General features: G+C 44.3%; 1 protein-coding gene across 2 annotated transcripts in view; it reads right to left on the reverse strand.

Annotated features, from left to right (window-relative positions):
* Nucleotides 1-4,165: 4,165 nt before the first annotated feature.
* Nucleotides 4,166-24,454, reverse strand: part of Ebf2 (EBF transcription factor 2) — a 195,230-nt gene continuing 174,941 nt past the window's right edge. For both annotated transcript variants that reach the window (XM_050121886.1, XM_050121885.1), the window contains exons 12-16: nucleotides 23,680-23,745; nucleotides 23,412-23,589; nucleotides 20,889-21,074; nucleotides 10,245-10,412; nucleotides 4,166-6,853 (exon numbers count right to left, since the gene is read on the reverse strand). In XM_050121886.1, the coding sequence (XP_049977843.1) occupies nucleotides 6,822-6,853; nucleotides 10,245-10,412; nucleotides 20,889-21,074; nucleotides 23,412-23,589; nucleotides 23,680-23,745 (630 nt within the window). In that variant the 3' untranslated portion in view covers nucleotides 4,166-6,821. The remainder of the gene's footprint in view (nucleotides 6,854-10,244; nucleotides 10,413-20,888; nucleotides 21,075-23,411; nucleotides 23,590-23,679; nucleotides 23,746-24,454) is intronic.

Consider the following 24,454-nt stretch of genomic DNA (forward strand, 5'->3'; position numbering starts at 1 on the left):
ACAGGAAGAGATGTTGTTTGGGTTTTCCTGAAAAGCCAGCGGTAGGTTTCGCAGAAGAGCCGGTTAGTTTCTGTGCCCATTTCTTATCACTCAGTGATTCAGGGAGGAGACAGATTCTTGGGCCCCAGCCACATGTAGATACAAAGACAGCAAGACAGAAACCAGTTGCTTTATGTTTTCAAAAGCAAGGACGCAAAGGCACCAGGGCAGAAGGGAGCTTATGGCTCTGGTGGCTTGTGACATGGATGTCTATGACACATCCAACTTCGGATCTATTTGTGTTAGTCAAGTCAAAAGTTCTGCTTGCTGGCCTACAAAATATGGTCACCTTGCTTCCAGCCGAGGCAGTGCAAAGTGAGGTCCTTATGAAAGTCCCGTTTCTTAGATGGTGTCAAACATGGCTGAGCTTTACCCGACAGTCCACGCAATGAGTCATGGGGCTGACAGTGATGCGGTGCAGTGACCAGATGGGTCTGCTAATAATTAGAAACACATTTCTATATTTCACAGGACGGAGGAAGGAAAACATCACTAGGAAAATGTTACATGTGGGGACAATTATTCAATGGGCCCTTGGCTGGGATTTGTGGATATGAACATAATTCAGAGGCAAGAATGAGATGCTTGGAATAAGACGTGGAGAGTTCCCTTATTGAAACAGAGCTAAGAACACAGTTACTCACGTCCAGCCAAGTCCTGATTACTCAAGAAATGATGACCGATTGGTCGATTACCAAACTGTTCCTTGCCCTTTCTCAGTGCCATAGTCTGATGCTTCTCAAATTTGTAAGAGTTGATTTGGAAATTAAGAATTTTGTATTAATAAAAAAAAGGGAAAATTCTTGAAAGGTCATCAGAGTGTTTCTTAAATTTTAGTTGGACTGGATTTTATACAAAGCTAAAACAAAAGATTACATTCTCAAAGTAAGAAGAGTCAAAATTGATACACTTGGTATTAAAAAGTTTTATTGGGGGGTGTTGAGACAGGGTTTCTCTGTGTAGCCCTGGCTGTCCTGGAACTCATTCTGTAGCTCAGACTGACCTCGAACTCACAGAGATCTGCCTGACTCTGCCTCCCTGAGTGCTGGGATTAAAGGGATGCATTGCCACCACCCGGTGGATATGAAAAGTTATAATTTACAGTTTCGGATGGTGTTGTTTTTTTTTTCAGTTTTTATTTATTTATTTATTTATTTATTTATTAAAGATTTCTGTCTCTTCCCCACCGCTGCCTCCCCTTTCCCTCCCCCTCCCCCAATCAAGTCCCCCTCCCTCGTCAGCCCAAAGAGCAATCAGGGTTCCCTGCCCTGTGGGAAGTCCAAGGACCACCCACCTCCATCCAGGTCTAGTAAGGTGAGCATCCACGAAACTGCCTAGGCTCCCACGAAACCAATAGGTACAGTAGGATCAAAAACCCATTGCCATTGTTCTTGAGGTCTCAGTAGTCCTCATTGTCCACTATGTTCAGCGAGACCGGTTTTAACCCGGGCTTTTTCAGACCCAGGCCAGCTGGCCTTGGTGAGTTCCCGATAGAACATCCCCCTTGTCTCAGTGTATGGGTGCACCCCTCGTGGTCCTGAGTTCCTTGCTTGTGCTCTCTAAACAACATAGCGGAGCTGTACTTTCCAGTGAGACCAGAGGAGAAGAACCACCATTGGGGTTCAGGGTTGGAGGTTCACACTTTTAGTGTTTCCACAGGACATGGGCACTTTGCTATGTTTTATGACATCTCCAGCACCAGGGATGCTGTCCTTGTCCGTGTGGAGTTGATTGTCACATCTTTCTGTATTCTGGGAAATATTAGTGACTTTCCTCATTACTGTGATCAAAATACATGACAGGAAGCAAGCTGAATAGAGAATTGTGTTTGACTTAGAAATCTAGAAGGGTATAGTCTGTCCTACTGGGGAGAAAGAGGGGCTTGACAAACAGTAGCATCTGGTCACGTGGTATCTCTGCTGTCATGAAACAGAGAGTAGACAGGAAGTGGGGCAGGGATATAAGACCTCAAGTCTGCCCCCAGTGACCAATTTCCTCCATTGAAGCTCTACTTCCCCAAAGGTTCCACAACCTTCCCAAACATTGCCACCAACTGGTCTTCAAATGGTGTGAACTTGGTGTGGGGCTTTTCACATGCAAACCACAAAACTCACAGTATGAAACAAAAAAGAGGAGGGGATTTAGAGTGACTTGCACGTTTCAAAGAGATAAACTTTGGATCTCCTTTCAATGGCGTGTGACACACACACACAGACACACAGATACACACACACACACACCATGGAAATTAACCATTTCTCTGTGTTACTTCCTCTCCAGAGAGGCTTGCCTATCTCACAAGACTGGCTGTCTATGCCAAGCAGTCACACCTCCTCCTAAAACCCTCACACTGACTTTCCGAAGACAGGAACACAAGTATTAGAAACCTTATCTTGGCAGTGGATCCAGCTGAAGGAGCTCCTGAATTGTGATGCAAATAGTGCTCTTCCCACATTCTGATCTTGTAGCCTCCAAATGTCGTAGGGACACTGATTAATTAACAACCCTCTGCTCTGTGCCTTCGAGGATGAGTGGTAAGGAAAGAGCAATGGGAATTTACAGTGTAAAGGGAAAGAAACGAAAACATACAGAGCTAAAGACACTTGCGTCTGAATTTTGACAGTCATTGTTTTTATTTAAACTTCTCCACCATCTTGGCGGGGAAAGAATCTTGGTGTAAGGGTCTCCCCTCCACCTTTACGGGCAGGGAAACTGAAGTTCAGGAGTATAATTCCCTGGTAATCAGTTACAGTGAGGGGTAGGATTAGAACTCAGATCTGTTCGTGTCTAACATTCACATTCTCTCTGCTTCTCCATAGACGGAAGACAGGAGATTAGCATTTCCATCAGCCTAGCTAGTTATTATCCTGGTGGCTATAGAGCTATTGATAGCTTTACTCTTTACTAGAAGTCATTTTGGTCTCATTCCTGTCTTAAAGGCAATTTTTATGGGCTCAAACTCTCGAACTTGCAAAAATCTGGAATTAAAAAAAAAAAAAAAACTGTGAGCTTTGTCCTCAAAAGTCAAGCCCATAACACGGCAGATGTTCCTTCCAGTCTGTGGGGTGGGGAGGGAAGGACTTACTAACTTCTTAAATGGAGAAAACATGAACTGTTGTTGGGACTTGTCAGCTCCTGAGAGCTGGGACTGCGACTTCCCCTACACGGGCTACTTTCTACCAAGCTCATGGATGTCAGAAAACTACCTCTCAGGCCTGGAATCTATTTTCCTACCCAAATCCCCAATTTTCACTGGACTGACGGGCACAAGGCTACATGATGCTCCCATTGCTAGCCATTCTTTTGCCTACAGCCAGAGTAAATGCTATGCCCTGCCTTTCTCTTTCCTCAGCGCTTGAGAGACAGAGCTGAAGTCCTTGAGATGCAGGTGATAACTGACCTCAAGGCACGCCCAAACACTGAAATTCCTCGCCTTCAAAGATGGTGAATCTGAGTATGCTGGGTTTCTTTGCTCCTTGCTTCCATTGCCAGGCGGGAGAACAGGGATTTACCATCAAGAGCCATATGAGAAGTCACTGCCGAGTTACCAAGCCTCTGTAAGGCCAGCAGCCCTCCTGTCTCCCTGTGTGACTATCCTTTGACTGTTTCCTTCCAGGGAAATGAGTCATGGTCCTTTCCTGTGATTTAAGGGTAGGCATTGAGTTTGGTACCTCCAGTTCTTCACCCAGTGTCTAACGTGTCTATCATTCGATAGATGGTTTCACCCCACAGTAGACTACAAACCTCAAGACTTCCATGTACCCAAAGCATCCAACAGAGCAAATGGAATCCTGTGAGTCAGGGGAGGGTTCTGAAAGAATTTGGTCTATGGACATAAGACAAATATATGCAGAGAACTGGCCTAACATCATTTCTAATTAATCACCTTGATATCATACTTTCATTTATGCAAAAGTTTTGATAAGTTTTCCTTAACCAGAAGAAAAGTTGGGTGACCAGAACCCAAAGTGAAACCCCCCAAATCAAGAACAGCTCCCAAACTGAATTTCTCCCTCAAAAAAAAAAAAAAAAAAAAGGCAAAGGTTATTTTTACAGTACAAAAATTTTATTTTTTTGTTAGGATAATTTAAAGTTTAAAACTGAAGTAGACATATTCATTTTACAAACAAGATATTCTTTCATAAGGAAGACCATTAAAAACAGTAAACAAAAAAAGCTGTCTTTACAAAAAGCTCTGCATAGCAACTTTATACTGTATGTAACTGACAAAGCAAAAAAACAACAAAACTATACAGTTTGGAAATGAGACCTTACTTTACAAAAGGTAAAGATAATGGTTTTTTAACCATGCATGTTGAAATGTGCAAAGAAAAACTGGAAAGAATTTTGATGCCGTAACAAAAGAAATGAGATAAATAATGCAGTCAATTGTCCATTTAAATGAAAACTCTTACACGGTTCCTCTCCAAAAATAGAACAGAATTCTGTCATTACCTATAGAGATACTTGTCTGCCAAGCGGCACAAAAATAACCTGGGAGCAGAATCATTTAATAGCAATGACTAAAGAGGACAGAGTGGCTTCGTTTTTTAAGTTATTAGTACACTAAAAATAATCCTTACACACGTTTGTACAATTAAATAGGTCTGTGGCTGCCGAGGTCCTAGTGAATGGTCAAAGATGTCCGGTTTTTAGTTACACACAGTCTTCGGTGTAAAACTACCGACAGACTCTACGATCATTCTGAAGACAGTACTGCACTAATCTTCATGCAAGAGAAAGATTCACAGGTTCTAAAAGCTATTGCTACTTAAGAAAAAAAAAAGAAATGTCCTTATGTTGGATTGGCTCAAATCCAGGTCTAAACATGCTTAATTTTGCTCGGCCTCCATTTTGGGATGGTAAGGTTCGTAGTCCACGCATTCTTTCCCCAGTACCGGGTTGTTAGCCAGGGCGGGTGTTCTCATGCATTTCCGTATACTTTGGCGCTGGAAGCCCTGACTATGAAGGACTGTCAGCAGTAGTTATGAGCATGCCGGGTTTCAAAAATTGTGGATTCTCATGTGCTAGGGGGAAAAGTGTCCTATTGGGCGATTCCAGAGCAAACTAAAGGCAACTCAGACAGCCGAGGGTTGGGTAAGTGAGGGCGTGTGCCAATGGGCATTGAGAGGGTCATCTAAAATTGGCTCAGAAGCACGAAAGATGTTTTCCCCATGAAAACTGTATCAATTTCCAATGCCAGAAGCCTAACCAAGAACCTCGAGCTAAGTCTGTGGAAACAAGGCAAAGACACCTGACCTGGGAAATCATGACATCCTATTGTCAAGCCACGCAAGTCTAGATGTATCTCTGGGACCAAACACATCTTGAAGGCTCTACCGTGGTTAGCAACTACTGCAGGGTTCCCCTCCTAAGAACTAGGTAGGCAGCACAGGGCTCCCCAGGGCAGGCTGCTCAGAACACAGCTACCACTAATCTCCCAATCTCCAAGGAATCCCAGTGTCCATATCTTTGGGCAGAAGGACAGAAGCTTGAGGATTTTTGAGTACTCTCTTCTACACCCTTCCCCACTCCTCCCAGATACAAGTTTTTCCGAGGGACTTTAATCACACAAAAGGAAGACTCTGCATAGAAAGGAAACCGTCGAAGACTTACCCCAACCTCTTTCTGCAAAGTTCTGTGGAGCTTCCTGCCTCCATGCCTAAATTGGGCACCAGAAGAGAAGGGACCATACAGCTCTGTCAAGGAGAAGTTCTACCACAGAGCCCATGGACAGTCGCCTGGCTTTGGCCCTTCTCAGAGGCAGTTCTTATCTAGGGAAAGATGGTAACACAGGCACGCCCTGCATTGCTCAGGAAAGAATGTAGTTTTGAAAACGCCACACCAAGGGTGGACACAACTGATCTGCGAACTCTTTAGAAAGCAAGTCTGGGAACGAAGGGACGGGTTGGAGCATTTGCGGGCCAGCATTTCTCTGAGTCTGGCTTTGCGGCAGATTGCTCTGTGGGAATCCGCACAAGACACAGCGCTCTTGTGCATGGGTCAATAAAACGATGGGAAAAGAGGGATGTGGGATAAGAATCTAATAAGCAACTGTAATAACCACACACCGTTAAAACTCGTCACTACCTGTTTGTGTCGATTTCATTTTACATCAGGAAGAGAGACTCCTCTCTTCTAAAAAAAAAAAAAAGTCTTAATTTCTACTTCTACTTACAATAAGTTACACGTTTATTTATTTAAATAACTGTAAAACATTTTAAATTTTTTTCCCTTTTTTGTTTTTTTTTTTAAAGAGCTTAAGGTATAAGCAAACACACATACAACATTTCCTCATTCGATTCAGGTTTCATTTTTAAGAAAGTCTCCCATGCTGGTACCCTGTTTTGTTCAATTTTTTTTTCTGCATAAACTAAATTGGTATCTGAAAGGATTCATAGAAAATAGAAACTTTCAACTTTTTTTCCTACAAAGAAAAACAAATAGTATCCAAAATATTAAGCATGAATGTTTGCCAATGTTTTTCTTAAATATTTTACAAACATAAGAAGGTGGTTTTCGTAATGTTCATAACAAAGAATTGCGTTTCTGCTCTTAGCACTGACCACGCCAATGACGTCTTTCTGCCCTTGCTTGTGGAGTTACCGTCAGTGCTTCGTGAGGAACATGAGACCAAGATGGCGGCTCCTTGCCTTCCCAAATCTGTCCAACGTGGCCACTCAGGGGCGTAACTCTCCCCAGTGAGCTCAGAGTGCTTCCTTCATAATTGGTCCATGGGAATAAGTAGTTTTGTGCTATGAGAAAGCAGTTCTTCCTCTTCTTTACATTGGGGGTACAACAAGTCCCGTCATGGCTGCAGGGAAAGAACGGCACAGGATTAAAAACATCAAGACTTTTTTGGAAAAGCTGATGGGGGAGGAGGGCAGGTGTGGGAGCAAGAGAGTCTAATACAGCCCAGGGAGCTGGTGAGCGGTACGTCTGTGAGTGGGTTCTCTCCAGGACGGAGCTAACAGAAGCTTCAGTGCTGGCGACCTACATCAGGTCCCCATGTTCGTTTGGCAAGCCCTTTGTCATTTTTGTCTATTAAGGGGTCATCCTGGGACAACGGAAGTAAACATACAAACTAAATAGCAAAGACATGTCCCACATCACTGGGTGGAGCCGGAAGGGAAATAAATGCTGAGCCTGTTGGCTTTTTAGGCATTGGTTATAACAAATCAGGGGTTCTCTCCACCCTAAGTGTCTTTGTGAACATTCTCCCCTAAACTAGATCCATTCTTATTTAGCGCTCACTGACAGTGTGTGGAGATAGTCACCTAGAAATGCTGGTCTTTGAAAAAGACTTCATTTCGTTACTAGTTTGGGAGTCCACCCAGTCCCAACTACCCACGCCCTATCCAAATACATCATCCACTGCCTCCTCCATCTACTGAAGAGGATGTGGATGTGTCTGGGGAGCATCAAGTCCAATGTTTTTCCCTCTGTGTAAGGAATGAATAAAGTAGGGGATCACAGAGCAAAGCGCACCCCTCTATCCTGGCTGTGCTGTAACAAGCCCAGAGGACTTTTACGGGCGTGGAAAGTGACAAGTTCCCTTGTATTCAAACTTTCAAACGTCTCTGGCATTTGGTTCCTGGATTTCTCTTGTCTATATTGCATGGATGCAAACAACGACTCATACAAGTATCTTTCTGAGTTATGCTCACCACGATGATTCCGAGTAAACAGCCAAAATTCTGGCCATTCATGCTCTCTCCAACCCCAACTCTTTCTCTCCCCTTCCTGTCTTCTCCTCCCCTCCCCTCCCCTCCCCTCCCCTCCCCCTCCTTTCCTACCCCAGCTAGTTCTCTCGGGCAAAATTGTCAGCTGTCTGTTTCCCTGCCCATACAGCCTTTATTGAATGTTTGTGAGATCTGGATTAAGGTCTTACACAGCTAGCAAAGCCTTAATTATTTTTGCCTGTATTACTATATATTGAATCGATGTAAGTTTTCAATAAAGGCAGTTCAATTCTGGACATTCCCTGATGACTTGGATATATAACAACTGCTGTAATTATCCAGGAGTGTAGGAAGCATGTGTGTGTGTGTGTGTGTGTGTGTGTGTGTTTCTGGAGGGAGCTAGAAAATGAATCAGACACGCAGCATATAATATCACCTTGACAATCTATATTCATCAACTGTAAACGCCTCATGAGTAAGGCAGAGGGTGGGACAGAAAAATGCTGTAAGCATAGTGTTTGGGGGCTAGAAGCCTGGCTCCTACTCCTCCTCTCTTGTTCCCTATTGCACCCCGTGCTCTCCAGCTCTTCCTTCATACAGATCTCAGAGGCCCAAAGGCTCAGAACAGCAGACTTCATTCACACCCTTTTTCTGATCTGCCCCAACACTAGATGGGTTGGAATTCTGCTAGATAGTGACCTTGACTTTGTACTTAGAGAAACCATCGGGGAGGAGGGGCATTTTCATCGGTGACTTTCATGGTGGATAGATGCTTATTTGCACTTTGTCCAGGTCCTATTCACCTTGGGTGTTTCACAGAAAAGCAATCCCCTCCCTCTGTCTTGGTGGCAAAGTAGATGAGAATGAAGTGTGGGCAAAGAGCAGAAGTCCACCAGAACCGTCCCCGGAGAGACAGTGTGCTGTCAGAGCACAGGTTCTAGGGCCCGGGTGCCTGGATTCAAGCCATCAGTCACTTGCTGTGTGGCCTCAAATCAGCGGTTCGGCTAAATCAGGAAACTGGGCTGATCTGAAGAGAATATGTGTGCTGAGCATCGGGGTAGAGCCTTGTCTACAGGGAACACATTTCAGGGAGTATGGTCTACACTATGGATCATGAAGCTGGAGCCTCGATTTCCTCACTCTATTCCCCTTTCAGCTTAGCGTTGATGAATGAATAAAGACAGGGAACTTGAGGAGCAGAGACATCCTCACCAGCAGGGTGTGAGGAGGGGGACGCATCAGACAGGGCCCCCGTGGTGTTTATTTCCCAGGATGCGAACACGGCCCTCGTGGAGAAAGTTCTAATCCTGCTCTGAGTGACAAGATGGAGCCTGGGGGGTGTTTGATGAGAGACAGGGTGGGTGGAGACACTCAGTTACAAGCTGTGCTGCTCCTCCACGGCTTAGACATCTGGATGAAAGAAAAAAGTTCCATCCAATGTACAGATGTTTCCAACTACCCACATGTTGGGTGGCATGGACTTCCACAGCCCAGCTTCTTGGGAGGAATGTCCCGTGGCTGTTCCGAGAGCTGGGTTTCCAGTAATGGCTTTGACAGTTTCTCTGTCATCTCTGTCAAAATGTCACAGTCCCTAGGGCTGGAAACCCGACATGCCTTTCAAGTTCCCTCGGCTACCCCTCACGGGTAACCCCTGAAGATTTGGAACACATACACTTTCAGCAAAGCCACCGAGAGCTGGGGTCCCCAGAAGGGCACAGCCCATCCCAGGTCCCCACAAAGCTCTGCTGACCAACGCTGCCTGTCGTAAATGTTTCCATGTCAAGACATAAGAATCAGCCAAAAATAATGCGGGTCACCAGTGAGCCGCGGTGCTCAGCAGGTTCCAATTTGCTCTCTTGCCATCAGCTGCCTCCCATTCTCAGCGGGATGATTAGATTCTCATGTACTCATCACATTTGTGTTACGTCATGTCATATTACATCTTAGGACGTTGCTCAAAAGTGGCTTTGACGGGCGATATTAATTTTTTGTTCTTAGAAACGCTATGGCTTTTTCCCCCTCTTCCTTCCCTACTTCACCCCTTGATCAGGCACCTGCTATCAATTTGGCCAGCACATAGCCAGAGTGTTTGCTCCTGATGGATCCTTCCACATGTGCCATGGGAACGAACACGAAGGACAGATGGTAAAGCCAGCTAGATAAGAAATAACCACAAGGCACCTGAAGGGGCCAACAGGCACCTTCCAGAAACAGTGAATGGCCCTATGGAAAGCACAATCCTGGGCTGCCCAGGTGTTCCTGGGTTGAACATGTGGTTCTGCCACCACTAACTCCATGTCCTGCAGATGCTCGGCTTGGCATCATTCACCCCCATACTAGCCCAGGACTAGGGCAAGCGTCAGACCAGCATCCCTGCCATCCATGTCCCACCATGAAAGTCCCAGAAACTCTGTAGGCAAGTGCTCAGAGCTAGAGAGCAAAGCTGGGCTGCTTGCCCTTCCTTTGCCTGCCCCAGGACCCTGGGTCACATGCACCCCTAAAGCGGCCGGTCCCTTCTCTTACCTCTGAATCCATTCCCATTGCCACTGGAGCAGGCGGGCGAAGGGGAGCCTTGGGGCCTGATGACAGGGGCAAAGGCACTCTTCTGCTTGACAGCAGGAAAAACTGAAGAGGAAAACGGGAGGATGGAGGACGTGCTGGAGGATCCGACGGTGGGGCTCGAGGACATGACTGGAAGCAAAGGCGTGACAGTCTTTAGGAGGGGGCTCACCGAGAAACCTTTTTTTTTTTTTCTCAACATACACATTCTTTGCAATTTGCTCGAGAAATTATTAACTCCCGGGTATTGTTCCAAGTACCAGTGATTAAAAACAACCGACTTGAGGGACCTTCATACCTATTTCCATAGTGGCTGGGTCAATTGACTTTTCATGCACGTCCTTTCTCTCCACATCCTCGCCAGCATCCGCTATTGCTATTTCCTTTGCAATAACCATTCTGACTGGGATGAGAAAGACTCTCAGTATTGTTCCAACTTGCTTACAGCTAAGGTAGTGGAATTTTTTTTTTCACAAGTATGGCATGCCCATTCATACCTCTTTAGAGAATGATCCTGTGCCCCATCCGTCCATTTTCTGACTGGCCTATCAGAGACCATCGTGTTAGGCAAAATAAGTCAGATGCAGAGAGACGATAGCGTGTGTTTTCTCAGATGTAGTACCTACAGTTCTTTAGAGCTACGTAAAGTCATTGTATGCATGCATGTATATGTATGTAAGCATAGATATGACGCTGAAGCAGGAGTCTGAAAGTGAATACTTCATAATATATATATATATATATATTATATGCCAATAAAATGAAAGAGAGAAATCAGAAAAAAAATGTCAAATGCAATAATATTCTTCCCCCACCTAGGTGGAATAAACACATAAACAGCTACTGTGGCAATGATCCCATTGGAGGAAAGGAAGACCCTGTGAGAAGACAGAATGCTCCTCCCACTGCGAGTCCAGGAAGGCAGGCATCCTATGCAGAATGGGAAGCTTCTTTTTACCCTGAAAAGAAGCCCTATCTGGAACTGTGCGCCGCCTGGCAACTCCCATGCCCTAGAGGTTTGATGTGCAGGGCCAAGAGCACATGACTGCCCTCTCTCCATGAGCTACTTCTTCACTCTGTGCAGGAGCTGATTAACATTCAGAAGATCGCCTCCCTCTCTGGACTTGCAGTGCGCTTGGGAAATAAAGCTGAAAGTCAGCCTCCCCTGACATAATGCTCAGAGAAGAACCACCAATATTAACAATATTAACATTAAATAATGACTTAAGGGGAGCCAAAGGCTAAGGGTGGTCATTTCCAAGAAAAATAAAGGCGGTTTAAAGAGCAAAGGGCCCCACCTCCTCATGGCAACATACTCCACCAAGTTATATCAGAGAGGAAAGCTTATGAATTGTGGCTCAGCTTGCTCAGAAAGAGCAAGTGAGATGCGGGGAAACAGCACCAACAACTAAATTCAAGGTGAATTGAAGGTCAGAAGCTTTGGTACCCCGAGGTAGACGCTACCCCGTCTCCCCTGCATCTCAACTGTGCCTATAGCAATCACAGGCAGTATGTACAACATGATGTCTTTCTTCTTCAAGATTTGTTTTATTACTTTTACTCATGTGTGTGAATATGCACATGTGTGCAGGTACCCAAGGAGTCCAGAAGAGGACACTGGATCCCCTGGAACTGGTGTTGCGGACAACTGTGAACTGCTCCATATGGGTGCTGGGAACCAAACCTGGGTCCTCTGCAAGAGCAGTGGGTGCTCTTAACCACTGAGCCATCTCTCCAGCCCTCAGTATGTCAACTTTAGAGCAGAATCATAAGTCAAAGTTATAATAAGAAAAAGAAAAGAAGGGAGATCTTCTCTCTAAGGAATACTTATGTTAGGCAATATGATTTAAAAAGCTATGGAGAAAGACACACCCAAATACATCTCTGCCATCTTTGCAAACACAAGTAAAAAGAATGTTGGAAAGGAGAGCAGAATTCCATGTCACAGTGAGAAATCGGACCACTTCACTGTACTAGACAAGATGAAGGGCTCATCACTGGGAACAGATCTTGTTTGTGCTTCCAGTCTTAATATCCTCTTCCAGCTTTGGCTTTAGCATCAATAAAAGATAAAGCAATATAAGAATGTACCCTTCGCCGGGTGGTGGTGGCACACGCCTTTAATCCCAGCACTCAGGAGGCAGAGGCAGGCGGATATCTGTGTGTTCGAGGCCAGCCTGGTCTACAAGAGCTAGTTCCAGGACAGGAACCAAAAAGCTATGGAGAAACCCTGTCTCGAAAATCAAAAAAAAAAAAAAAAAAAAAAAGAAAGAAAGAAAGAAAGAAAGAAAGAAAGAAAGAAAGAAAGAATGTCCCCTTCCCTTAATATCAGATTTAGAGGCCAAAGAAAGGCTGAGAGTCAGGAGGCTCCGGTTGACCATAGTCTAACCTCTGCAACATTAAATCCTCAACTTAGACTCCAAAAAGACACCCTAGCTTTTGTTGTTGTAATAGCCTCACTCAAGCATGGTAACAGAGAAGGCTCTTCTAAAAAAAAAAAATATGATATGGTTGTTAACTCAGAGAATTTCATAGATGCATATGGTATATCTTGATTATTTACTCCATGCTCCACACTCTAACTCCCTAGATCCCCCTTGACCTCAACAATCCCTCCAAACATCATGTGTTTTTTTTTTTAAAAAAAAAAAAAACTACCAAGTCCAGTTTGTGCTGCTCACGTACTCATGGATGGGGGTCCACCAACTAAATAGCAGTCCACTTACCAGGGGTCACACCTCAGTGAAAACTGACTGTCCCTTCCCCCAGAAGCCCTCAACTGTCAATAACTCCTCAGCTAGAGGTGGGGGATGATGATTCCACTCCCTGGTAGAATGCTGACTGCCTTGCTCTTGTGCAAGAGATTAGAGAAGGCCCTCCAAGTGTAAGCAGAATCTGTATATGTTCATGCATATAATATGTACACACACAAATATACACATATACACACATACCCACATGTATTCATGCACACACACATGTACACTCAAATGCACACACATATAAAACGTGTACACATGTACACACACACACGCGCCCTTCCACTTATGCCCAGCATGTATGTCATTCTAACAAACACTCTTCCTAACATGCTGACTCAGCCTACAGTATGGCTCAAGTCACAGCAGCTTTTTAGGAGAAGCCACCAAGTGACACAAAAGAGCCGTGGCACAGTCGACAAGTGCAAACCCTTGTGAAGGCATTTCTCAAAAATTCTGTGGAAATGACAAATGACACCCAACATAAATTATAGTTCAAACATTTAAAGTCTTAAATTCTGTGCATCTCAGCCAACAGAACTTCTAACTTTATATAGTTCAACCATGCTATTAGAAAGTTTTGTTGGCACTGAGACAATGGGGATGTTCTATCGGGAACTCACCAAGGCCACCTGGCCTGGGTCTGAAAAAGCCTGGGATAAAACTGGTCTCGCTGAACATAGCGGACAATGAGGACTACTGAGACCTCAAGAACAATGGCAATGGGTTTTTGACCCTACTGCACGTATTGGCTTTGTGGGAGCCTAGGCAGTTTGGATGCTCACCTTACTAGACCTGGATGGAGGTGGGTGGTCCTTGGACTTCCCACAGGGCAGGGAACCCTGATTGCTCTTTGGGCTGACGAGGGAGGGGGACTTGATTGGGGAAGGGGAGGGAAATGGGAGGTGGCGGTGGGGAAGAGATAGAAATCATAAATAAATAAATAAATAAATAAATAAATAAATAAATAAATAAAACGAAAGTTTTGTTGGCAAGAAGAGCACTGATGTTAGACATTAAAAGATATGGCAAATAAAAACCCGTATTATACTAACAAACAGGTAGACAAAGAGTTGGGAGGAAGCAAGGTGCATAAATGGACATGGTTAGAGATGAGACCTAAGGTTTAGAAAGAAGGTAGCACCTGCCATGTTGTTGGGAACTGGTGCAAAAAAGCTCAGTCACTAGCCAGTGCGATATTAAATCTATAATATTCAGAGTTCTTCCTGGGTTCCGTGTGATAGCAAATCTAATTAGATATGGAGCTGTTTGCAAAACTAAATCTGTGAGAGAGGCAGCAGAGGCCTCAAAGGTCATGTGACCTGCACAGCGCTCTGACCCATGAACTCACAGCAGACGAAAGAGAGTTGACGCACAGTGGAAAAGCTTCTGTGACTCACATATGCGTGAGAAGCAAATGTCAAATCAAGAACAAAGTTTGCAATCGCATTTAGCGGGTCTGTGCCCTTGATAGCTAATGTGTTGCTTGTTGTAAGTTAATTAGGAACAGAAAAAAAAATAGAAAATAGGGAAAGAACACAAATGAAAACGGCAGAGAGACCTGAACAGGAGTATACTCCAATGGAAGAATTAGAAAAATGGTAACAAAATGCTATTTTTCATTTACTAAATGGATAAAAACTAAGAAAGGACCAACAGGCAAGGGAGCTCATGCAGGCTCTTTCCCAAGGAGAGAGTCAGTCCCTCCAGAGGGACTTTGGCAATACATAGAATGTGTTCAAATGTTCATATCATCTGACCCACTAATTTAATCTCTAGAAATTAATCTCAAAGGGCTGGTCACAAATGTGCCAAAAAAGAAGAAAATTCAAGGACTTTTAACAGCAATAAGAAATTGGAAATACATGACCCATAGTAAGGTAAAACATTTTAAGCCCATACAATAAAATCTTAAACATTTAGACTAATATTTGAGAAGAAAATTTAGCAATGCTGGAATACCCCGGATGAGCAGAGCAGATTATACAACAATACATACATCAATATACACATCAACCCAACTTCTACTTAAAGAAAAAAGTACAGGAAGCAAAGCATGAAGAGATATGATCAACATTTGATCTGTGGTATCTCTGACAAAACTGTGAGCATTTCCACATGTGTCCCTTTCGTTTGTCATATTCTCAGAACTTTCTATGATGAACATATATGACTTGTGATATAGGAGAAAGTAAAGCTACTAATACTTAAAAAATGGGAAAATATCCTTTTGGGGGAGGCAGGTAAGAAATAAGAGGATCACTAACAAAAGGTCCACTGTCCTCTTAAGAGCCTGGAAATAGAATTCTCTGTTAATTCCTCTCATAAAAGAAAAGCAGAATAATTGTCCTAGTCAATTTTGGTTTTGTTTGTATCATCTTGACAGCAGTAGAGTCATTTGGGAAGACAGACCCTCAGTTGAGAAGATGCTCCCATCAGTTTGGCCTGTGGGCCAATTTGTGGGTCATCTTCTTGATTAATGATGGACGTGGGAGGGCCCAGACAATTGAAGCTATGCTGCCACTGGACCGATGCCCTGGATTTTATGATGAAGTAGGTCAAGAGGAGCAAGTCAATAAGAAGCATCCTTCATGGCCTCTGCCTCGGATCCTGCCTCCAAGGTTCCTGGTCTGACCTCCCTCAGAGAGGAAGTGTGACCTGAGAGCTTTAAAATGAAGTCTTTCTCCCCCAAGCTGCCTTTGGTCACAGTGTTTCATCACAGCAATAGAAACACTGAGATACTGATAAAGTCTCAAATTCCTGTGAAAAGCAGGATGCTGATAATCTTGTGAGTGTGTGTGAGAGAAGAGGAGAGGGAGAGGAGAAGATGAAGGAGAGAGAGAAAGGGAGAATGAGAGGGAGAGGGAGGTAAAGAGAGACAGAGACAACTGTAATGTATGTACTCATGTACATGGAGAAGTGCATGTCTATGCATACATGGGGCCAGATAACGATATCTTTCCTCTTGCTCTATCTCTCTCTATGTCAATCCCTTGAGACAAGTCTTCCACTGAACTTGAAGCTAAGTGGGTACTGGGTAGTAAGAAAGCCCCAGAGATCCTCCTCCTGTCTCTATCTGACCTTCCTCAAAGTATTGGGGTTATAGACACACTAGCATAGGCAGTTTTTTTTTTTTTACTAGATTCTGGGGATTTGAACTCAGGTCTCCATGCTTGCAAAGCAAGCGCTCTTACCTGCTATGCCAGATCCCCAGCCCCAGTAATGACTTTTTAAGGCACATATTACACCTAATTCCTCTTCTCTGGTCTCAGGACTTTAGTTTGTATCGCCAAAGGGCTTCCTAGAGCCTGGTGTTCCATCTATGGCGCTAGTCATCTGTCTGCCTTCTTCCATCCTCCTTTCGTGTGCCTTCCTGCGTGCTCCCAGTCACAGTATCCAAAGTGTTTCTGTCATGACCACACGGCTGTATTTTCAAAGTTAATGGTTGCTGGGCTGAGGATCTCATTCAGTAGTAGCGCATTTGCCTAGCAGGCACTAGGCCCTGGGTTTGACCCCACAGTACTGCCAAAACCAAACAAAAATCCAGTGGTTTTACCTGCACAGGCACGGCATGTCATTTCTTTTTGGGGGGGCCTATACAAGCTTTTTCAAAACGTCTAGAGGCAGAATTCTATTATAGAATTTTTTTCTTTACTAAAGAAATTCAATTAAGACGCATCAAGCTGTTGCGCTTACTTTTCTCAAGGAAGGAGTCTTCTCTCTTTCAAAAACTATTTCCTTATGTTTGGCATTTTCCATAAGAGTCATTTGATGCTTTACAATAGAAAATGTCTTCTTATTTACTTCTGAAAATACAAAAATACCAAAGCCTGGGGCATGGTCTAGGACTGCAGTGAAGCAGGCTGGATTCCTGCCTGGATGGATTCCATCCCATCCTTTGGGTTGGCTCGATGGTTATACTGCTTGGAAGACATGGTCCCCATGGGGGTTGCAGGCTTGTTGAGTAGCCCATGTTTGGGGACAGTGGAGTACACCGTTTTGGGAAAGCTGATTACAGACTTCCAACGGGGAGTGTCTCTGGACACCTTTCTGTGTGAGGCTAGAGGCCAAAGCAAAGGCAAGCACGCCTGGCCCAGAAATCTCTGTGACCCTGGGAGTTAAGGAAAAATCACTTTTCTTCTTACAAGGATTGATTGGCCAGCTTAACCCCTGCTGGGACTCACAGACCCTCCCTTGCATCTGCATCCAGCCAAGGCAGTTGCTGGCACTGGAGGGGTCTGTCAGCATCTCATTAGAATCCCCTATTGTCAGGGGCTTAGCATCCAGGCATAAAAAAAACTCGCGCCGAGCTAGAACTTGGCACACACGGCCACCGCCAGGAAGTGAAGTTTCCGTGTAAGATTGGGAAAACATCTGTTTGGCCCGTTTTTTTTTTTTTTTTTTTTTTTTTTTTTTTTTTTTTTTTTTTTTTTTTTTTTTTTTTTTTTTTTTTTTTTTAAGGCGTGTGAGAGCTAATGTAGGGAAGATGCCGGGCTCTGTGTTGGCTGGGATGCAAGGCAAACTTGACACAGAGAGAGCGAGTGTTGCCTCTGTTGCTGTTTTAACATCTCTGGCAAGTGCCCTATGGCATGGTCCAGTCACATCAGGCTCATTAGAAAAATGGAAGAAAAATAAGTGAAAAAAAAAAAACAAACCCGCATAGGGTTGTGTTTTCAGACATAAGCAATTGAACTGACGAAATCTTTTCCCCTGGGCTGTAAAGAATATTTCCCAGAGAAGTGAAGACCTCGCTGGTTAGAAATATAGGTCAGGTGTTATCGTAATGAACTCCACTGGGGATATGAGATTTTACAACAGGCGAATCTGATTGTAACGAAGGCGCCATTTGGAATCCCATTCACACTCTGCAATTCCCTCAGACCCTCCCTCCGAAGCTCAAGGTGCAAGCGGTCACTTTCTGGACCGCTGGGGTGATGGGGGTATCCCCTGAGGGCTCCTCCCCGTTGGGCAGGACACCATCCTGCCTTCCTACTTGAATGGCTGACTTAAAGATATGGGGTGTAATAACCGCCTTTCTGAGGTCACTTGACAGAGTGGGCAGACTGCTGCAGTCCTTGATGAATTATCCCGTAAGAAACATGAGGCAAATAATACCCAACTGAACATGCCACGCACATGCCACTAACTCCATAGGACGCACTGTGGAGTGCACATATTAGCAAACTATTTAAAATCTACAAAACAACTGCTTCATAGGCTCAACCTCATATATACACAAGCACCTGACCGAACCATGAGAAATTGCCATTTCTAAATATCAAAAAACGGCCAGATGGTGGCTGGCAAGATGGCTCCTTGGATAAAGGGGCCTGACGCCCCAAGACTGACGTGGGAGAGGAGAACCAACTCTTGAAACCTGTCCTCCGATCTCATACATGTGTTATGGCATTTGTGTGTGTGTGTGTGTGTGTGTGTGTACACATACATACTCACAAATAAGTAAAATAAATTTAATAAAATAATTTAAGGAATGCAGATGAAAATAATTCTGTCTGCTTCAGCCTAAGGATATTGTAAGGGTCTCAATATTTCATATAATTTAATAATTTTAAAGCCCAGCACTGTTAGTCTGGTGCCAGGTGTTGTGGTCCCCTCTGATCCCTTTACCTACGACGACTCTTGGAGCTGGTCATTGATCAACTCCTCAACTCTTAAAAGAGAAAGTGGTGATAATAACCATTGCTATATTCATGCCAAAAAGTGGTCGAGGGGCTCGGCCTGGGCTCGACATTGTTCTTTAGCCTGAAGAGAGGAACAGGTGAATTCACTGTCATCATTACTGCGTAGCTCTGCTTATGCGGTGTCCCTGTCCCGTGCCATCACACAATGGTGGGTCTGTTAAAGGGAGAGCCTCGTCGTCACACAAGGTACCTCCTTCATGACCACGTGTGTGGCAAACCTCCCCTGGTTGCGGCAGCTCAACTGTCCCCATGCCTTTTGAGTTCCCTAATCAGGTCATAAACAGATAGGCATGGCACAGGAAACGCTAGCTGCGGTAGCATTTTGTTAGCTGAGGAACAACAGCTCTTCCCGTAGAAAGGCACCAGTGCCCATCCTATGTTAATCCAGTTATTCTAAATACACTTTTTTCTCCCTTGCCTTGCTTTCCCATTAGTTCCCATATTATACATTCATACAGCCCATTTGATTATTGTCATTCTACCACATGCTTTTGGAAAAAGAAAAGTTTTTTTTTTTTTAAGTAGAATAAAAAACAAACCAATCAACGCCAACCTATTTTCATAAGCTGCTCTGCTCCAGTGAGTCTGGGCCATGTGACAAGAAACACGCACAGGACACGTGTTAGTTATACTAGAAGAAAGGGTCTGTGCTGCGTTTGGTGGCTTGGTCCTGTGTCCCCACCACACTGAGTAATATTGATTATATTAAAAGCATAGCTCAGAAATAACTCTGGAAGATGTGGGCCCAGGAACCAAGGGTCAGAAGGCAGTGAGAAATAGCTCCCAACACATGCTGCTTGAGCCATAACTGACAGGGCTGTGTGCTGTCCTTGACACGTCCTTGTTTCTGGCACGAGGGAGTCACTCTGGGTGAGGAGAGGACAGGCACAGGCCTTGTGACAACAGCCAACGTTTCAAGAGCGCTCTGCTCCATCACCCGGCTTCGCGGCGTCGGCATGTCCCCTGGCCTCAAGTATTCCCTGAGTAGGTTTGAAAAACACACACTCTTTCAGGCTCCTGGGACCATTGTGTAAGTTCCCAGCTGAGCTCCCAAAGCAACCCAAATGGGTTTTCACAACTTCTCAAGGCCTTGGCTTTGCTGCGTAGGCCATAGATTAAGGCTAAGAGGCTCTGTTCCAATCCGGCAAGCTGTTCCACACAGTCAACATCCATCTCTCTGGAGGTGCTTAATGGAGGACCGAGTCATGTCACAAAGTCAGAGCACAATACAGATGTCCTGTTCAGGGTCCCACTCCTCCCTGAGGAGCTATAGGCAGGAAATGGTTCCCCAACAATATGGCCATTGGCAAGTTACCCTTGATCAAAAAACTCTCCCTCCCTCAAGTGAGCTATCCAAAGTGAACGCAATGGTCCACAAACAAACTCAATACCATCTGACTTCTAAGGCAGAAAGGCTTTAGTGGGAAGGGTTGGGGATAAGAGAGGATAATGGGATGTGGGTGTGACCCATGTAGAGTAGATGTGAGAAACTATGGAAGAAAATAACAGATTAGGATGTGTCAGGAATGGGATGCCATCGATTCAAGGCCTGTTAAATTCTAGCTGTGTTGTAGCTGCAGCAACAAACTGCTTTGCCAGCAACATGTGGCTGAAATGAGCTAGTGCATGTGAAAAAATGCCCAGTGAAGGGGATGGAGAGGCGGCTCAGTGGTTGAGAGCACTGGCTGCTCTTACCGAGAGGATCTGGGTTCGATTCCCAGCACTCACATGGAAGCTCATGTGTCTATGACTCCAGTTCCATGGGATCTGACACCCTCATACATACAGACATACATGCAGGTAAAACACCGATGCACATAAGAATAAATAAATCATTTAAAAGAAGAGAAAATGCTCAGTGAAAGGCTCACTATTAGCCCAAATGAAATCTCCATTCCTCTCCCCCACATGTACTTTGTATAAGGGAATCGTTTCGATCCCTCTTCCTTCCCCAGGAGGACTTGCATAGACTGGGAGTTCGAGTCCAGCCAAGGGAAAAGAACAAAAGAGAGGAAGGGCATTTCATCAAGAAATGAGATGTCTCCCATTACCATGTGGGACACAGCTCTCCCCTAAAAGGCTGGCAGGTGAGACCTGGCAGGGAGGCTTACAGTGCCCGTGCCAGAAGGATGGCAAAGGTCACTTACTTCCGTATGGGGAGCCTGTGGGCGAGCCATTCAGAAATCCTGGCGATCCTGGCACCCCCAGGTTGGCCATAGGAACATTGCTGTAGCCGTTCATGCTGTTACTGGAGGTGCTGTAATTCGATTGCTGAGGCGTGGAGCTGGAGGAGTATCCCCGCGGGGAGATGCTGCTTGTGTTGCGGATGTATCCTTGACAACGAAAGAAACAGGCCAGGTAAACAAAGCGGTACCCACCGTCGGGCCAAATATGGCTGGTGCTCGTCCCCATCCAGATCATGATGCCACCGCTGCCAAGCAACAGCGGGAAGTGGAGCTTGCTTGCAGGACTTTGTTTTTAATTGACAAGTAGTCACTGTCCACTCCCCCTTTTTTTACATATGCATACAATGGGTAATGATCACACTGGGGTTGCTGGCACATCGAGCCCCTCAAATATTTATTACTTCCTGGTACTAGAAGCATTCAAAAATTTCTATTGCCTGTTTGGAATTCATGATAAACCATTGTCAACTCCTGTCACCTAGCCATGCTACAGAACACCAGAGCTTAATCCCCTTCTCGAGTTAATAGTCAGGCTCTCAGCTTTTGGTAATTTCTTTGCTCTACACAGGTCACACCTCCGGTACTTCCTCTTCCTTCTATTCATGTTGCTTCATGCTGTTTTGTTTTGCTGTATTTTATAATTTGATTTTTGAGACAGGACCTCACTATGCTTCTGCGGCTGGCTTGGAGCACAAGCATCCCAGACAGACTCAGAAGTATTGACCTTCTTGCTGCTGCACTTCCAGAGTGCTGGGACTACAGCTGTGCACCACCATGCCATAACCAGCTCCCTCCCCTCGGTGTCTCTAGTGCCCCCCACCATGGAGCTCATAAGCTCACTGGACATGGACATTGGAGTTCTACAAGATACTAATGGGAGGCGGCGGTGGGGGAAGAGACAGAAATCTTTAATAAATAAATAAATAAAAATTAAAAAAAAAAAGATACTAATGGCCACCACCGAGAATGTCATTCAGTGGCCAAACCAAGGTAGGCAGATGCTGTGCACCGAAGCCATTTTTTTTTGAAGATGGTCAAATAAAGGACCCAAGAAATTAATATCCTGCTCAAAACTTGCCAATCTAGTATTTTGCAAATGTAACACACCATGTGATCTTTCCTGGGGGGTGGAGCAGGGTGTCCTAGCAACGTCTCTGGGGTCATGTGTGTTCTGCAGGGCAGTTTGGAAATGGTACTTCAAAGGCCTCACCATCCTCTGGATGGGCTGGGGAGTGTATTCAGTCAGAAAGCACTGAGGAGCTCAGTGAATTGTGTTATGTCCATCTAGGGCTCTGAGTTGTCAGTACTCAAGGACAGACATCGAGGCCATGTGCGACATGAAAGATGGAGAGTTTGTCAGGACTCTGAGAGCCTGGCGCAGAGTCAGCTGTACTCTGTCCTCAGAGAAACTCTGGGGATGACCATGTCTAAAAGTGATTAGATTTGGTAAGGTAACTCAATGGTAGAGCGCTTGCCTAGCATAGGCAAGGCCCTGGGTTCAGTTCTCAGCACTGAAATATTTGTAGATGGATTATATAGATAGTTATATACAGTGTATATATGTGTGCCATGTGTATATGTACATACATCACATATATTACATACATACACATATCTTTCTCTATAGATGTACATATATAAATTTTTTATAAAGAATGCTGGGCATGAGAGATCACATTTATAATCACAGCACTAGAGAATCTGAGGCAGAAGGATTGCCACAAATTTAAAGCTAACCTGGACTGCATAGTGAGTTTAAGGCCAGCCTGGACTACATGAGCTTGTCTGAGCCTCAAAAAATTTAAAGTAACCAACCAATAAACAAACACAAAACAAATTATAAAACAGTCTAAATTACCAAATGAAAAATAATTTAATTTATAGGCCATAGGGGATGAATAAAATTAGAAATGAATACCTAAGATTAAAGACATTAAAAATTATTTTTCTCACAGAACTGTTTATGACAGACTTAGATGAGTCTCTTAATGACATCAACCTCACTGAAACAAACCTTCATATGGTAGACTTCAGGTATAAAATATATGAGAAAATGTACAATAGAAATTACCAACTAAAACTGAACCAATGCTCTTGTTTACCAAGAGTTGCATGGACTGAACATGGATGGTGCCATCAGCCCACTCTGTCATTCAATCTCATTATCACATAACATCATTATAAAATGAATTCAATGAATAGCTGTAAGCCTCATTTCCACATGCTTAAACTCTTTGAAACTTATGATAATCAACTTTACAACTTCTGGCCAAAGAAATCTATCTAGTTTCCAGAGAGCTCAGACTCTAATAACCATCTACCTAAAACGGTTAAGTAATCCATCTCTAATAGTGGGGTTTACCTAGGCACATACCCCCATTGAATAGCTTATGATGTGCCCTCTGACTCCTCCTACCCCAGCAGAAGTGGCCTTTGATGGAGAAGCCCGATTTGGATTCTGAGGTTCAGAAGGGTAGTTAGTACCTTGGTTATTTCCTTGTGTGGACTCTGAGATGCTGACTCCGAGCTGGCTGCCATAAGAGTTGATCCCCATCATGCCACTGTGAGCTGGGGAGCTGGAGAGAGCTGGAATCTGACTGGGGTTCCTGGGGACACTGTACAGGGCTTCTGCAATGTCTGCTGCACGCTTTAAAATGATGTCCTACAGAAAGGCATGCTGGGGTGAGCACTGTATCCAGAATCAGAAGTCAAATGCAACAGAGCAACACAGTGTTAGACACACGTATCTAACCTGGTTATTGTGGGGGGTGCCGTAGAGGGCTTCCACTAGGTCCGCGGCTCTTTTCAATAGCATTTCCTGAGGAAGAAAAGATGGGGTGGGTGCAATCAAAGACAAAGCCCCGATGGCAAACTGGAAACTTATAGATGAAAACAGAGTCCACATATAGCCTACAAATGTAATGACCAGGAAGTTTGGGCTTGATATTGGGTTTGATGAGCAGGATATAATCACATTTACAGGTTCTACAGATGGGTAGCTGGAGAAATGCATCACTATAGAATGGCTCTACAACGATTCATGCTACTCAAAACACCCACCAACCAAGGCCAAAGTCAGTTAAAATTGATAGTCTTGTCTATTCTACTGAAAGCAACTTTGAGGTCACTGTACTTAAAAATCCTGGTACTCTTAATTAATCAGATAGTCTTTAAGTGATTGACGGGCCTGACTTTAGTTGCTTGCCAAGGAGTTGACAAACCACTGAAGTTCCCTTGCCAATACCTACTCAAAATTTTATTCTGATAAAGAATTCTTTCGATTAGTATTTCCTCTTGTTCATCTTAATCAGCAAGAATTAGCAATCACTAATTGCCACCCTCCCCTTCTCCCTTTCCCACCTCCTGTTTTTTGTGGGGATTTTCTTGTTGTCATTTTGTATTATGTTTTATTTACGACGTTTTAAATTGTTACTCAACAGCTGTCCAAGTATCATCTGACTTCATGGGGCTGAGTATTTCCGGGAGGAAAAGAAAGGTATGTTGTTGAAGTCACTGGCATTTGGCTT

This window comes from Alexandromys fortis, unplaced genomic scaffold, assembly GCF_014885135.2.
Source record: "Alexandromys fortis isolate MF-2015 unplaced genomic scaffold, M_Fortis_MF-2015_v1.1 scaffold_203, whole genome shotgun sequence".
NCBI lineage: Eukaryota > Metazoa > Chordata > Mammalia > Rodentia > Cricetidae > Alexandromys > Alexandromys fortis.